Here is a 17,314-nt window from a genome sequence, read left to right as displayed (position 1 = left end):
TTCTAAGAAGTCGGCGATGCGAGTGTTCGGATCATCCAGCGTATTCCCCCCGAATTGGACAGTGTTCTGGATCATTTGAATTATTGCTGGCTTGATCTCAAATTGGTTTGCCCTGACAGTTGGGCGCACTATGCTTGGACGTGCCCCGTCAAACGACGGTTGCGCATACTCAAGCATGGGTATGCGCCTTGGCTCTTCGATCCTTAGATCTTCGTGATGCTCCTCCTCACGTTCGTTCCTGTTCATTATGTCTCTAAGTCTCTGCTGTTGTTGTCGTCTGCGTAATGTTCTTTCAATCTCGGGATCGAATATCTCTAGTTCAGACTCGAGAGACCTTGGCATGCACTGGACAAGAGATCTGGAACAGAATACGGAGCGTTAGTTCAAAAAGAAAAATAAAAGAAAACTGCTAAAGAAAATAGCTAAAAATAAAATTGTAGATTAACAGTCCCCGGAAACGGCGCCAAAAACTTGATCGAGCAAAACTTGCACTGTGAAATCCTTATTAAAAAAAATATGGTTTTGTATGCTCAAAATTTATCGCAAGTGCACGATGTCAAGTAATAGTATAATGTACCGGAGTACGAGTATCGTTCCACTGAAGACTGTATTTAACAATAGTTATTTTTAGTTATTGAACATTTAGCAACGAAAATTGATTTGATTGTTTTAACACTACTATTCTTACGCAAATATGCCAATAAATAGATTCAATAATTAACTGATGGAAGATAATATCTAAAATGGTTGATTAAAATTCAATGAAAAGAAGGATTTGTTGGGAATATCGGTTCACCTACACCTCGTTAATTAATTTATTCGTTCGATATTGATTTACGCTTCCGACAGGATTTCCTATTCAATTGAACACACTCTCTCGAGCTATGCCAAACTAATTCGACTCAATGAAGTAATTAAATGTCTTTAATTATTTATCAAGAGTGAATCGCATGTCGATCTGTGAAATCCCCTAGTTTTCGACCCTTAGGACTATGACTATCGGCGCGTATCCAATCTCATATGTCTATGTAAATTGTAGATCCACGGATTATACTACTCGTTCTTATCACAAGTTATTCTCTCGAACTCACTCACGATATAAACTCGTTGTTAAAATTAGCTCTGCTTTAACAACACGAAGAAAACAATAGTATAATCAAGAATAAACCCGAAATCGAAATTGAATTAAATTAAATCAGAGTTTTGGGGTAGGATCCCCTCAAATCCCAACAAATATTAAAGCTAGCTACTAGAATTCATGATTGAAATCAGCAACACAAAGTTTCGAAGATAAAAACTAAGTTAGAAATACTAGAATTGACGAAAACGTGAAGAACGGTGCCCGGAAAGTGTCGAATCTTCAATCCAAGCGCCCAATTCTTCCCCAAGCTTGTGGCGGCCCTCAAAATATGTCTGAACTCCCCACAAATCTCGTACCTCCCCTTCCCATATCAGCCACACTCCCAGAATAAGGTAAAAAATCGGCTGCCAAATCTTGCCAAACTTAGGTGGCGCTCGGGCGGTAGAATTTTACCGCCCGAGCACCGTCTCTTCTGTCCATTTTCTCCTTGCTGGTACACTTTGCTCCGATTTCCTTTTTCCGGCCTGTTTACCTGCCGATTCGTTACGCCCCGGTGAGACATGACCAAATGCAATTGTTTACTCTAAAATGAACAAAATGTAAACAAAATGTACGCATGCACAATGCAAACACACACCAACTAATGCAATAAAACACGTAAAAACTACTTCTATCAACTTTTATTTAAATATCTCAAACACATTTGAGATCAATTAAACTTTACTTGATTTTACTCAAGCCCACTAGTTGAATAATTATTTTCTATTGGCTCTACAAGACCCAATGTTATTTAATTAATTCAACACTTGAATTAATTTAATTTAGTTCATAATAATGTTTATGACAATCATAATTTTCAAATACATTATTTATTTGAGCCATCTTTTAATTTAGGAACACTTCCACAAATTAAAAGTTACATTTCTCATAATCCTCTTGTAGAAGTCATACTTCTATTTTTATTTGTGCTTATAAATTCATTTATAAGCCGTTCAACACATTGAACTATTTTTCTTCTCAACGCGATCTAGAAAGTTAGCACTTGTGTGACCCTCAATGGTTCAATGATACAACTAACTGTGAGTTCACATCTCAATGTGATTCGGGACTAAACATGTCTTTATATGAACATACCCCAGTTGCTCCATTCTTACTTATCAACTCCTTGATAATAAGAACGTCAGAACTCAAGTCTGATAGTACCTAACCAATCATGTTAAACGCCTAGCAGCATCGCTTACATGATTCCCTAGGTATCAAATGGTAGTGTCTGCAAGAACCAATCTATTATGGCTAACGTATAGTACGATCCCTTCATCTCATATATCCTATTCGATTCGACAACTATTGGTATATCGAGAGCTGTCAAAGAATCGATACTATGTGTCATGTCATAGTTGCATCGATGGTGTAATCTATGAAACTCTTTTCATATTTACCACCAACACTCTGACCAGAGATTTCAAACTACATATACATGAGATCACATATGATATCCATACCCGAAGGTAAGCGGTGAATCCCCGGCTACAATGTATCGACTCCTATATATTTCGACAGAACACCCAACCTTGCCACCTGATGACCTCATGAGAGTAGGTAATCAAGTCAAAGTGCAATGCTAGCATATAGAGTCTCAATGTTATCCCGGGTCATAAGGACTAATGATGTACAACCATAAACTAGGACGCTTTCACTCGTAAGTAAGAACCAATTGGAAAGTCCTTTATAGAGGGTTGTTCAGTGCACTCTTCAAGGAGCACCTATCTGCATGCTCGAACATCACAATGTCTCCTACCATTTAGCCGAGCAAAAAAAAAAACTAAAGTAAGTTTCATTATCTCAGATGGAATTTTCTGTTATGTTATCATGCCCTTCGGGCTAAAAATGTTGGGGCCACATTTCAAAGGCTAACATACAAAGTCATCAGGATCATATGGACTGCAATATGGAAGTATATGTTGATGAAATTATAGTCAATGCAAGAGCAGCCGAGGAGCTTATCACTGATTTGGAAGAAACTTTCTATACTCATCGAAATTATCGACTAAAGTTGAATCCAAACAAGTACACTTTTGGTGTGCAAACATGAAAAATATTAGACTACATGATTACTCGAAAGAGTCTTGAAGCTAATTCGGTTGTGCTGGATATCTAAATACAACGAGATCAATTTCAAGGTCTTTTTAAATTATCAAATAAATGTTATATAGAGAAGGTTCTCAATTTAGAAAGTCCGCATAATTATACTTACATAGTTATCGTACCACCATCTTGCTTTAATATATAGTAATAGATAAAGTGGATTTGCAGGTCTTTTAAAAGTTTAGATTGACATATGAAAATTTGTTGATGACTGATTTTATTGGGTTAGTCATACCACATTACCCATTTGGTCGGTTTGGACTTCACGCTGATTTAAAAGACTAGTAGTACTGACAAACGCAAAATGTATGTGAAAATTAATTAATTAATTAATCAAAAATATTTTATTTATCAATTAAAGATTGGATAGACGATTTTCTCAATTTTAAGTTTTATGTGGGTTGAAATATACATGAAATTTATTATAAATTACTTAAAAATAAGGGTTGTTTTTGTAACAAGTAGGTGGACATATCAATCGATCGAAAGTAGTTACTATAATAGCCACATTGATATCACGCAAACACGTCTGCGTTTAACATATTTTTTGATATTATGTATTGAATTTATGTAACAAATCTTTTAAAATATGGGAATTGATTATGATATGGACAAAATTAGTAAATATAATATTTTATAATTATGAAAATATTTAAATATTATTATTAAAAATAAAAGCAAAAATACTAAAGTTGAGGATAAGGCCAAATATAGCACTAATTGAAGGGAAGAAAGAGCGATGCAAAATACGTGGTGGGAAACATTTCCTTGGACACTCCCATGGCTACGGACATGTATACGTGATTCTTTGCTTTCGAAATTTTTGTCAAATTTCTTCGTTTTAATTAATGGGTTCTCTCTCCTTTTGCTACCCATCTCTACTCCAAACAATCTTGGATTCGAGGCAGCGCAAAATCTCAGCAGCCATATACTGTTGTACTTCCACAACTTCGACTCCGTACAGCGAAAACAGAGTCGAAGGGAACGATCGGTTAAAGCCCATTGTGGTGAATGGGGACCCGCCAACTTTCGTGTCTGCTCCTGGCCGCCGGATTGTAGCCGGTAATCGTTTTGGCTCGAGCAGTTTACATGGAGTAGCATTTGATATAGTTCATAATTTTTATTTTTTTGTGGTTCAAGTTAAAACTTTTTTTGATCAGTTATAGTTGTAGCGTGATTTTTGTATGAATTATGAGAGAAGTTGAGATAGTTTTAAGGTGGATGAAGTTGGATGCGGAAGAGTCTGGTGCTTTACTGTATTAGATGTTTTTATGCTTTGTTTAGAGATAAAACAATATATTTGAAACATTTTTTCAAGATGGTGGTTGAGTTAGAAGCACGAGAATTCAACTCTGTAAACTTCGAGAATGTTGACATGAATATTGTCTTTTCACTGGTAAATTTGGTTGTCATTTGGATGGAAAGGGATTAAGACGTTGCAAAATATGGTATTGCTGCGTACAAATACTGAGGGAATTGTGAGATTTATACCTGCAGATGTGTCCTTTCGAAGAGTTACCAGCACGGAATTTGATCTTTTTGTTGATTTGAGCACCATCGTTCTTTGATGCTTTCTATTTAATATCATTTATAGAATGAAAAAGAAGTCATTGAGGTTTTGTAAAGCTATCAAATCAAGAAAACTCAATCATAAGTTCTTTGGACATTTGATTTTGCTGTGACATTGTTTTTATTTTTATTTGAAAAAACTAAACTGCCATGTTTGTGGCATCATTTTGTTATGGGTTGTATTCACTGTATAAAATTTATCTTGATCATTAAAATCAGGGCAAATATATTATTTAATTGATGAGGATTAACAAAATCCAAATGCTCGTTGTCAGTTCAAAAACAGATTTTCAAGTTGTGCAACTAACTTATTGTTGTGTATTAATTGCTAGTTGGGGATTTGCATGGTGATCTTGACAAAGCTAGATATGCTCTTGAGATGGCTGGTATCTTAAGTTCTGATGGCCATGATTTGTGGGTTGGTGGGCATACGGTATTCAATTATTTCACTATTTTGTGGATTTATATGATTCATTCTGAGGAACATCAAAGTTATCGTTCTCACTCAGCAATATATATGACAAAATTAACTAGTTTTCTGAAACTTTTTGTACTTTATCTCTGGACATTTGTATTCATGACCAGGTATTAGTTCAACTTGGTGATATACTTGATAGAGGTGGGGATGAAATCGCGATTTTATCCCTATTAAGGTCGTTGGATATTCAGGCAAAAGCTAATGGAGGTGCAGTATTCCAGGTTCAATGTTGTGCTCATTTGTGTCACATTTAAATCTAGTCTCATAAAGTGTAACAACCATCTGTTAGATATCAATATTTGAATGTTCTAAGGTGTCAGAAATATTTCAAAATTCAACCTTGCGATATCTCCTCTCCGTGCTTTGATCTGATAATAATCTCTTGTCTCTAATCAATAAAAGCTAGATTTCTGCTTTCTTGATGTTTTAAAGATGAAGTGAATTACGGTATACTTTCCTATCATGTTTGTAGGTTAAGGGAAATCATGAAACCATGAATGTAGAAGGGGACTTTAGATATGTCGATGCAGAAGGCTTTGATGAGTGTGCTGACTTCCTTGAGTACTTGGAAATTTGCAATCATAAGTGGGAAGAAGCATTTGTTGGATGGGTTGGTGAATCTAAAAGATGGAAAGAACAGCGTATGGTGTCTAAGAGTTGGGGTCCATGGAATTTAGTGAAGGTATGTTGAGCTATAACTCTCTAGTTTTTTTTAGCATACAGTGTTCTAGATCGATGCCAAACAATCTGACTGCTTTGTAGGATGTTTTTAGAATTGTAGGTTAAATTTTTGCTGAAGTCCACCTATATTTCTAGATTGTGGTGTTAAATAAAATTCAAGTATCTGATTAAATTGCTAAAACATGGTTCTTTGTTTTATTATACAAGTGGAAACCATTGAGCTCTTAAATTCTGACTGCAGTGAACTCAATTTGCTTCTGTAGTTCATGTGATGAAATTTCCTCGTCCATATATTACCCTCACCTAACCTATTTGAAGGTGTCTTTTACATGAAGGTATGCTGAGCAACAACTTAAATTCATTTTCGGTAATGAGGTTACGTTTTTTGTTTAAACTGCACTGTATATAAGATGGACAGATCTTAGCAAATAAGATGAATAAAAGCTACAGAAGAGCGGCACTGTTTAGCAAATAAGATGGATGGATCTTGATGGAACCATCCATGTTTTGAATGTCATCGTCAATTCACTTGATTGTGCAGTAAAATGTAAATGTTGCCTAACTAGTATGCGGGTTCAACCTTGGAGGCAGCATTAACTGTTACAATTGAAAGTTATATGTGGTCAACATCTGTTATGCTTGCATTCTGTGTTTATAAAGTTACGAGTGGATGAATTTCTCCAATTCAATATTTGGTGCATTTGAATTCATTTTGATAAATTGTTTCAATGACTATTAACGCCGACCTGTTCTTGTTACCCTTTTTTCACATCTTCCTAATTCATTTAACCAATAACTGGAACAATCAAAATCTAGTTTTTACGGAGGACTATTCTTCAAACATGTGAAGCTGTAGAATAAATTTGAGCTAGAATTTAGTCAAATCATATTGCTATAGTTTCTCAAATAATCTTCTGTGTGATAAATGGGTTGTTTGCTTAAATTAATCAGATCAACTATTGATATCAAATTACTGTGCACAATGACATGGGATATGCCAGACTTTTGAACTGGAAAATAGTTATGCTTTTCTTGTGTCTATCAATGACAAACAAAGTTTTCTATATTGTTTTGAGTCACCACATCTATCTGGTTCCTTTTTAATTTATTCATCCAACTATTAGGACAGCGACAAAAAGGAGTCATTGCAAGATCAATTCTCCTGAGACCTGGGGGTCCTTTGGCATCTGAACTGGCACGCCATGCAGTTGTCATCAAAGTTGACGACTGGATTTTTTGTCATGGTGGCCTTCTTCCTCATCATGGTATTTTTTCTTTGAACCTTGATCATATAAAATTAATATGGTGGGATTTTCATTTACCTGCCTTGAGTTAATGACTCGATTGACCTTTCTCTGCACATCATGAGTTTGGTATGCTCAAAGGGGGATGGATAGTCCAATTCAAGAAAGGTAGCTATGATATTTCCATTGGTGGTTTGTGATAGAAATACAAAGTTTGATGGTTTGGGTTGAAAGTAGAAAGCTTTTATTTGGACAATCTTCCATGAACTTGAGCTTATGGGAAAATTCATCTTTAATATGTCATGAAAACAGAAATTGCAAGTTTGAATCTTACAAACATGTCCCTCATCATATTGAATTAAGGTGATATGATATGGCTATTTTTGGGTCTTTGTTGCCCAATACCTGACAGCATATGCTTGTATGCCTTGGATAAAAATTTTAGGCATATATTCCCCTTTTTTTTTGGCATGTAGATGCGTATTAAAATATAAAGAATTGATTGGTACTTCCAATCAACTCGAACTTTAGAAGAAATGGTTAGTTTGATAGTTTCTTATAGTTCGTGCAAATTGGACTCGTGTACATCATGGGAGTAAATATCATCTGAAATAATAATTCCTACTGTTACCTATCTTCTGCTATAGTTGAATATGGCATTGAACGGATGAATAGAGAAGTATCATACTGGATGAAAGGTGTTTGCTCGAGTGATGGTTATTCACAGCTCCCATTCATTGCCACCAGAGGCTATGACAGTGTAGTGTGGAGTCGATTGTACTCAAGGGACACATCATATCTTGATGAATATCAGATTAATCAGGTAGCCTGTTAACGACATTATTTGTTTGCCACTTTAGTTTGAAGCAGGTTCTATATAGTTATTTTTTCAACCACTTTAAGCATCAGAGGCCTGAGTTTTACTTCTCATCAGATCCAATCCATTCTTCGAGAGTCACTTCAAGCAGCAGGTGCCAAAGCAATGGTGGTAGGTCACACTCCGCAAGCTACAGGAATTAATAGGTACGTAGACTTGCAACGTATTTTGGAAATATAACTTTCTAGTCATTGGGTGGGGTGCAATAATTATAATCATCTCAGCGATTTCTCGCTAAAACTTCTCTTAAATGGATGAGAAAACTGTTGAACAAAAATTCCAAACCAGATACTATATAAGGGTGAAATTCAATATTAATTAAGTTTATAGCATTTTCTGTCCACCATTGGTGTAATATTCGAAAGCTGTAATATCATACATGCTCTAACTTTGCCACAATATTTTTCTATTGCATTTGGCGATGACTCTAGTTGGTACTGTTTGAGCTCACTCCCATTGGGCCACTATGCAACTATAACAAACATCTTGTCACTCACTGTTTCTTTCCTTTTACGCACATCTAAGAATGATCAAGAAGCTAAAGAGATTTGAAGATGAAAGATGTAAAGAAATGAACTATTGACACTTTTATTGCCATTCTGAATTCTTACTGATGAAAGCCAAATGCATGCATTTTTAATCATTCAGTTTGTGTTTCTTGTCTATTTACCCCTCATACTCGTTGAATGAGAGTCCAGTCTGTAAGCTAAGCTGTGAATGTATCTCATTCTTGGATTTCTCCTCATCATAGCACCTATATCAATGCAAGGGTATTCTGTTCTAGGATTAAGAGAAACAGATGTTTTTGTCAATCTGAATGAGTTTTGCTTGTCGTGCAGTGAATTTAACGGAAGTGTGTGGCGCATTGACGTGGGAATGTCTAGTGGAGTTCTTGATTCAAGGCCGGAGGTAGAGCAATGCTTCATCACTACAATTTTCTAGCTGTTGGCCCCTTAATATGCTACTCTGAGGATATCTTGTATTTTTGTCCATTAATTGAGAAAAATCTAATAATCCCTCTCACGTCATTTATTTTACCAGGTTCTGGAAATAAGAGAAGGTCATGCAAGGCCCATATGGAGCAAAAGGGACAATACAGTGAGCTTCAAGTAGTTGATTTCATTTAGAAAAAAACACAACGAAATCAAGCCAATCAAATCAAAGTTGCCATCTGGAGTTCATGTAAAGCACGATTACGGTATGAACTGAGATTCGATGATTGAGTCTCCCCTAATTCTTGAATATAGGTATCGTCAAGACATGGATTCTGTGATGTACATGCATAGAGATAGATGATTTCAGTAGAATTTGAAATATTGAATTGGTAGTATTGTAAGAAGTTGTTCCTCTTGTGACTCAGACTGTTGAAATCTTTGTAAAGAGTATTGATTTTACATTTCTTCTGTGCATGAGGTGGTTTTGTACGCTACAGATCTAGAGGAAGGTGAGCTTAACCAATCCCTTCATTTAATAAAAATTGATATTGATAAATAATCTTCTATATATACAAAAAGAAAAATCCAGATAACAGATTATACCAAGTAATGTACGGAATTTTTTTGAGAAATAACTTTGGTCAAGTTTTGATTTTGAAAAATAACATTCCTCAATTGTATTCGGATGTGTTCATTTTAATGTTCTAAATAAATAATCTCAAATATTTTAAGAAATATATTATTCATATCAAGCATATACTTGAGCTACCAAATGATATATTAAACAATATTCTTAAAAATCTCAATACAAACATGAATCTATTTTTCATTAATTGTTAATTTTTTTTAAAAAAATATATCTTTTTAAATTTTCTTTACCAATAACAAGATATAATCTTTAATATAATATTTGCTTATCAAATAATGTACTACTTGAATTTAATTTTTTAAACACTCCTGTTTAGCTTAATCAGACATAGAAATCTAACTATATATGCATACTACACTATTCCAAATTTTACTCAATCGAATAAGAATTGAAACAAAAGAGAAAAATAATTATTTAATAATTAGCAAAAAATTTATATTTATTAAAATAAATGACTGGTCAATTCAACCCAACCTAACATAAACTAACTCATAACCCAAACGAGCTAATCCGTTTTGACCCATCTTCAAACGAGTTGTTAAAATCGCAACTCAACCTGTCTTGGCGGCCTTTACTTAAGCAGAAATTGACATATCTAAAATTAATGGTTTTTTAAATTTTTTTCTTCCAAAAGTTCTCACATTTACGTGCTAGGTGCTTGTGTACTTTCCATATATTATAATAAGCCGATATGATCTATTTAAATTCGTATAGGATGATGTCAGCAACCAATACACATAAACACACACTCCATATATTTTAAACCAACTCTAAAATATGAAACTACTATTGCGCTTGTCCAACACTTTCACATCTATTCATAACTTGATCAATATGCATCCATGGCTGCCTTCTTTGAAGGCATAATGTTTCTTCTGCAAATGACTTTTGAATCAAAACGACAAACCTTGACCTGATCTTCTCAACAAATGGTGAAAGTCGCCTTTGTCGAACCCCCGGCACTGATCCACAAAGGTCTTGTTATATGTCGGGAGAAACGTAAGAATCATCCTTTTGGTATCTTTTATGGGGAAAATCCATTGGATTACTCCTTCCCTCTTTTGCTGTTAGAGGTTTCAAGCTTCATTATCATTTCTCGGCTTATTTCTTTTCTCCTCAAGCCCTTAAAGCAACCTAAGATTGTTGCCAAGATTCTTGTAAGTACTTATCTGCCTCGATCTATTGTCCAATATATCATCTTTCTGTTGGTGTTCTCTGAAAATCAAAACTAATACACAGTTTTATCGGTTTGCTTTCAATTCATATAAACTAGTGTTTATTTGCTCGTGATGTGTGCATGTATGGTAAATGTTAATATAAATCTAATGTCACGTGCAATAAGTTTTTTACTTTGCTTGTTGGGCACCCTACTCAAGAATATGAAGAAAAATCGATTATTTTCTGTTGGCATCTTTTGTTGAAAGAGCATAACGAGAAATATTTGATTTATTTCATCTTTCTTTGAATTTATAAGATATATATTGGGTTCTGATATAGGGTGGCATTGTTCTTGGACCATCATTGCTAAGCCGGAGCGAGAAGTTTCAGGCTTACATGTTTCCTGATACTGCAGACTTTGTGCTTCAAAATATTGGAGTAATAGGATTCATGTACTTTCTGTTTTTATCTGGTGTGAAAATGGATGTTACACAGATAAAGAGACTAAGCAAAAAACACTGGTATATTGCCGTGATCGGAGTGGTCGTACCTTTATCTTGTAGTGCAACTATAGCAGTTCTTGAAATAAAATCTTTCAACAAAGAAATGGCAAAAGGGTCATCCATTTGGGGGATCACTGCCTCTCTGGCCATGACGTCATTTCCTGTTTTATATCCCATTGTTCGAGAGCTCAATCTCCTTGGCTCGGAGATCGGGAGGATGGCCTTATCAACTGCAATTATAAGTGATGTAATAGGAATGAATGGTGTACTTATATTTGAGGCGTCAAAGCAAGCTGAGTACAGGGCTATTTCGGCTCTATGGTACATGATTTCGTTGATAGTGGTCGCTGCATCAGTCATTTGGGGTTTTAGGCAAGCTATGATATGGATTATTCGAACTACACCTGAAGGGCAGCAAGTGGATCAATTTTATATAGTTTTGATCTTATTAGGTGTAATGATTGCAGGATTCATCACTGATATGTTCGGTTTAGCAATAGCAAATGGGCCATTCTGGCTTGGTTTGGCCATACCGGATGGGCCACCATTGGGAGCCACTGTTGTGGAGAAGAGTGAAACAATAGTAATTGAGCTTCTGATGCCTTTTTCATTCATGTATGTTGGAATGATCACAGACGTGTTCACTTTGACTGGCCAATGGTCTCATTTGAAACCGATTTTTTTGATGATTTTGGCCGGATACATAATCAAAACAATCTCTACCCTCATCGCATCTCGTTTTTTTGACATGACGATCAGAGACAGTCTCACCCTTAGCCTGATATCGAGTCTCAGGGGTGAAATGGAACTTCTCTTGTTCCTACACTGGATGAGTTTTAAGGTAAGGATATACTTTTCGTATTCCCTTTTCTCTTGACAACTTGTTATCAGTGAAAGTGTGAGTGTGTATGTGTGTGTAACTGATTTTTCCTTGAATGCAGATGATAGATCAGTCAGAGTTTACAATTATGGTGTTATTAACCTTATCTGTGACTGCTATATTAACCCCTTTAATCAGCATACTCTATGACCCATCAAAGCCTTATATGGTGAATACCAGAAGAAATATTCAACACACTTCCCCCAATACAGAACTTCATGTTGTGGTTTGTATTCACAGTGGGGAAAGTCTGCCTGGACTAGTGAAAGTTCTTGAAGTTTCAAACCCAAATGTCAGCAGTCCGCTCTTGGTCTATGCCTTGTGCTTAGTCGAGCTCGTTGGCCGTTCCCACCCTATGTTTATCGATCACGAAAATGCTGAACATATTGCTTCTTCTGCTCATTACAATTCTATTCATAATGCTTTGAAGATTTCCCAACAGGCTAGAGGAAATGAATACATAAAAATACATTCTTACACGATGATTGCCCCAATAAGATGTATGTACCAAGATATTTGTGGCCTAGCTCTGTCCAAGAAAGCTTGTTTAATCATACTGCCACTCCACAGACAGGCCCTACATGATCTTGATGGGACGATGAGGAAACATTCCCAATCCATGAACTGTAATGTCTTGACACACGCGCCATGCTCGGTTGGTATCCTCCTAGATAAGGGTCCATACGAGAACATAGTAAATGGTGTTTTCATGAGCCTGCATCGGATAATCGTTCTTTTCTTGGGAGGAGCAGATGCTAGAGAGGCCTTGACTTATGCAGATCGCATGGCTACAAATCAGGAAACATTCCTCACTGTTATTCGGTTTCTTTCGCATGAAAATATGGGAGACAACGACATGGAGAAAAAGCTTGATGATGGATTGGTGACATGGTTTTGGGTGAAGAATGAAGGGAATAGCCGTGTCATTTATCGAGAGGTTGTTGTGAAGAATGGTGAAGAAACCATCGCTGCTATTCAAGCATTGAATAAGGATATATTCGATCTTTGGATCGTGGGGAGGAAGCACGGGGTGAACCCCGTTATTTTACAAGGTTTTTCGAGTTGGAGTGAGAGCAATGAGCTTGGAGTAATAGGAGAGTATGTTGCATCAGAAGATTTTGGTAGCACAGCTTCTGTATTAGTGATACAGCAACAGATTTTGAGGGAGGAAGAGTACTCCTCAAGTAGCTTACTAGGAAGATTATGTATACGGTAGAAACTGAGTCAATTGTAGAGCATTGTATCATAAATGACTTCAGAGAAGAAAAAGAACAAGAATGTCTTTCAACATCCATCCAAGAAAATACAGATGACATTATAAGTTGTGGCAACCATCGAACCATACTCTGCTTCTGCAGACGATGTCGAGTTTGTGTTTCGTTTTTACACCTTATTCTGTATTTTGGTTCGGGTTGTGGAATGATCAAGAAACAGATTATATTATGGATTTTAAATTGTTTGTTGGAATTTTTAGGCATAATGAATGGAAATAATGCAACGAAGTGGAAGGAAAACTCGAAATGATAGCACGAGGGACAAACCCGAGCTACAAGCGCGCATAGGAGCTGCTGGAAATTTCCAGGCAGCAAGGTCTGCGATGCCTGGAACATGCTGCCTGTAAATTCCAGTCAGCGTGATCTCCGTTGGGGCGGTTATGCGCCCGACGCACTTCCTGGAGTTTTCCAGGCAAAGAAGAGCGCGGTGGGGAGACAAAAAATGGCCGCCCAGCGCCTGGCGTGCTGTTTCATGAACAATTGTATTCATATCTCGAAGTTTCAGACACAATTTAAATCAAATGGTGTCTTTTGACGATTCCTTCATGTATCCTGGTCTAAAATAGTATAAGGAAATATCATGCCCTGCAGAAAACCAACATTAAATAGAGAATATCAAACAACTTTAAATACAGTTTTCAGACGTGAATCAAGAAGCACTTGCATGCATATTGTTTTCTTCTTTTTTCAATACAAAAAAGAGTTTACGACCTTGTTATTGAACTCGTGAGTCATTTTGTTGTATGTTGAGATAATATTGTCATATACAAAAAAGCACAAAGAGCGAAACTATATCTTTTTAAAGACATAGTGTTCAATACTAGACTTAACTTTGATATTTTCATTGTCATTGATGCGATCCGGGTGAAATGGATGAGCCGGGTCGGGTGCTCCACCGGATCTGCTATCAAGATAATGAAGGAAATAAGAGCAAGGGAGAGTATATCTGTGATGAAGATATATCTCTGTAATATGGCTTCAGCTGTAACCTGCACACAATGAAATGGACTCGTGAATGGGCGCCGGAGGAGTGTCCGGCGTGGCCACTCCGATGCTTAAGTCAGCAGGTGTAAAAGAGGAAGCTCTTTAGAGAAAATATTGCTGCTGGTATGAATAGGTGTGTGCACCTGTGTTTAATATAGAATAAACCTGATATTTATAGTAGGAGATGTGATGATGACCTCGTTCTGCGTGCTACCTACTAATTACAGTAGGGCGACTATATTCTGACATGTCCAATCGCACACTAGTCACATCTCGCCTGTCTGATTTTGTCAACCACTTGGACCGGTGTCAGAGATAGGACGGTCGCCCACACCCTACCCTATTAGTGTACTCGAGTGCGGTGCTCATATCGAGGTGGCCCGGTTAGAATGCCTACCGGGGGCTTATATAAGAGCCTAGGCGTCTGGTTGCCCAGGGAGTAGAGCCCGAGCTTGCACCTGCCCGGCTTCAGAAGAATCCATCCTCCAGATTGACCCTGATCTGGGAATCCATCTGATATCCCGGGTATTCGTGACCCGGGCTCTTACAGGGGTATCATCACACATCCCTCAAATAGTTGGGCTAAAGTCATACTCGCTGTCCCGATTAGTCATGCTTGGATTCCCAAAGAGATAATCAATCTGGTTTTATAAAAGCATCGGGGGCTTCATGTCTCCCAGAGATGGGATGAGGAGCCGGAGTCTCGTGTCTCATGGACTTGAGATAAGATGTCGGGACCTCGTGTCTCTCGGGCTCGAAATGGTCGAGGTATGGAGCCCCGAGGCAGGGTACGGATCCCTGGACTTAATAGATAACCAGGGTGCGGAGCCCTGGCCTTCATGAATGGTCGAGGTACGGATCCCCGAGCCAGGGTACGGATCCCTGGACTTATAAATACCAAGGTGCGGAGCCTTGGGTCGGGGAACATGTCCCGAGACTTGGGAATGGTCGAGGTGTGGTTCCCCAATCCAGGGTGTAGTGCCCTGGGCTTTTTAAGAACCAAGGTACGGAACCTTGGGCCAGGGAACATGTCCCGGGACTTAGGAATGGTCGAGGTGCGGAGCCCCGAGACAGGTTTGAGAACCCTGGGCTTATAAATAACCAAGGTACGGAGCCTTGGGCCGGGGAACATGTCCCGGGACTTGGGAATGGTCGAGGTGCGGAGCCCCGAGCCAGGTTTGAGAACCGTGGGCTTATAAATAACCAAGGCGCGGATCCTTGGGCCGGAGAACATGTTCCCCGGCCCAAGGCTCCGCGCCTTGGTTATTTATAATCCCAGGGTTCTCAAACCTGGCTCGGGGCACCACACCTCGACCATTCCCAAGTCCCGGGACATGTTCCTCGGCCCAAGGCTCCCCGCCTTGGTTATTTATAAGCCCACGGTTCTCAAACCTAGCTCGAGACTCCGTACCTCGACCATTCATGAAAGCCAGGGCTCCGCACCCTGGTTATCTATTAAGTCCAGGGATCCGTACCCTGGATCGGAACTCCATACCTCGACCATTTTGAGCCCAGGAGACACGAGGCCCCGACATCTTATCTCAAGTCCATGAGACACGAGACTCCGGCTCCTCATCCCATCTCTGAGAGACATGAAGCCGCCGATGCTTTTATAAAACCAGATTGATCCTCTCTTTGGGAATCCAAGCATGACTAATCGAGACAGCGAGTATGACTCTAGCCCGACTATTTAAGGGATGTGTGATGATACCCTTGTAAGAGCTCGGGTCACGAATACCCGGGATATCAGATGGATTCCCAAATCAGGGTCAATCTGCAGGATGAATTCTTCTGAAGCCGGGCAGGTGCAAGCTCGAGCTCTACTCCCCGGGCAACCAGACGCCCGACCGGGCCACCTCGATATGAGCACCGCACTCGAGTACACTAATAGGGTAGGGTGTGGGCGACCGTCCTATCTCTGACACCGGTCCAAGTGGTTGACAAAATCAGACAGGCGAGATGTGACTAGTGTGCGATTGGACATGTCAGAATATAGCCGCTCTACTATAATTAGTAGGTAGCACGCTGAACGAGGTCATCATCACATCTCCTACTATAAATATCAGGTTCATTCTACATTAAACACAGGTGCACACACCTATTCATACCAGCAGCAATATTTTCTCTAAAGAGCTTCCTCTTTTACACCTGCTGACTTAAGCATCGGAGTGGCCACGCCGGACACCCCTCCAGCGCCCATTCACGAGTTCATTTCATTGTGTACAGGTTACAGCTGAAGCCATATTACAGAGATATATCTTCATCAAAGATCTACTCTCCCTTGCTCTTATTTCCTTCATTATCTTGATAGCAGATCCGGTGGAGCACCCGACCCAGCTCATCCATTTCACCCGGATCGCATCAGTCATCTTCAGATTTTTCCGTCCACAGTAATCGATCGTATAACATTGTTATGTAAAGATATTTGATATTTAAGAAGCCAAGCCATATAATTTGCCCTTCTTGAAACTATTATCAAGTGAAACTGTAGTTTTAATCTTATATATTTGTCTCTCTACGATTTTAGTCTTTTATGTTGTGAAATTTCAAAATTGTTTAACATAGATTTAACATATTCAGTTTATTGTGTTTTATTTATCAAAAACTTAAAATAAGATGATAGTAATTGTGACAAATATATATTTGGATTATTTAAAAATACAATAAATTTATAAATGTATTTTTTTAGTTTTAAAATTATTGATTATCGATTACCTATGTAAAAGAGTCAATGTTTGATAAATGTGAATTATTTTTTTAAGTATTTTATTTATTAATGGATTTTAACTAATTATTAATATTAATTCAAGAATATATAATCTATTTATTTCTATTACATATATATTCAATAATATA

The 17,314-nt window shown here is 37.8% G+C and overlaps 2 protein-coding genes across 2 annotated transcripts; both read left to right on the top strand.

Annotated features, from left to right (window-relative positions):
- Positions 1-3,952: 3,952 nt before the first annotated feature.
- On the top strand, positions 3,953-9,217 carry LOC140979514 (shewanella-like protein phosphatase 1). The gene is given in 10 exon segments (XM_073444937.1): positions 3,953-4,288; positions 5,128-5,228; positions 5,381-5,494; positions 5,746-5,955; positions 7,084-7,219; positions 7,846-8,021; positions 8,133-8,221; positions 8,915-8,984; positions 9,117-9,168; positions 9,171-9,217. Coding segments are annotated over 10 exon segments (1,194 nt in total). The 5' UTR covers positions 3,953-4,074; the 3' UTR covers positions 9,203-9,217.
- A 1,212-nt stretch (positions 9,218-10,429) lies between these two features.
- Positions 10,430-14,033, top strand: LOC140978645 (cation/H(+) antiporter 24-like). The gene is made up of 3 exons (XM_073443843.1): positions 10,430-10,816; positions 11,157-12,161; positions 12,262-14,033. Exons 1-3 carry the CDS (start codon positions 10,589-10,591, stop codon positions 13,414-13,416), a joined length of 2,388 nt encoding a protein of 795 aa, XP_073299944.1. The 5' UTR covers positions 10,430-10,588; the 3' UTR covers positions 13,417-14,033.
- Positions 14,034-17,314: the final 3,281 nt, after the last annotated feature.

Source organism: Primulina huaijiensis, chromosome 6 (assembly GCF_012295235.1).
Source record: "Primulina huaijiensis isolate GDHJ02 chromosome 6, ASM1229523v2, whole genome shotgun sequence".
NCBI classification, from domain to species: domain Eukaryota; kingdom Viridiplantae; phylum Streptophyta; class Magnoliopsida; order Lamiales; family Gesneriaceae; genus Primulina; species Primulina huaijiensis.
The sequence above is the reverse complement of the archived record's forward strand: the minus strand, read 5'-3'. Positions and strand labels throughout refer to the sequence as shown.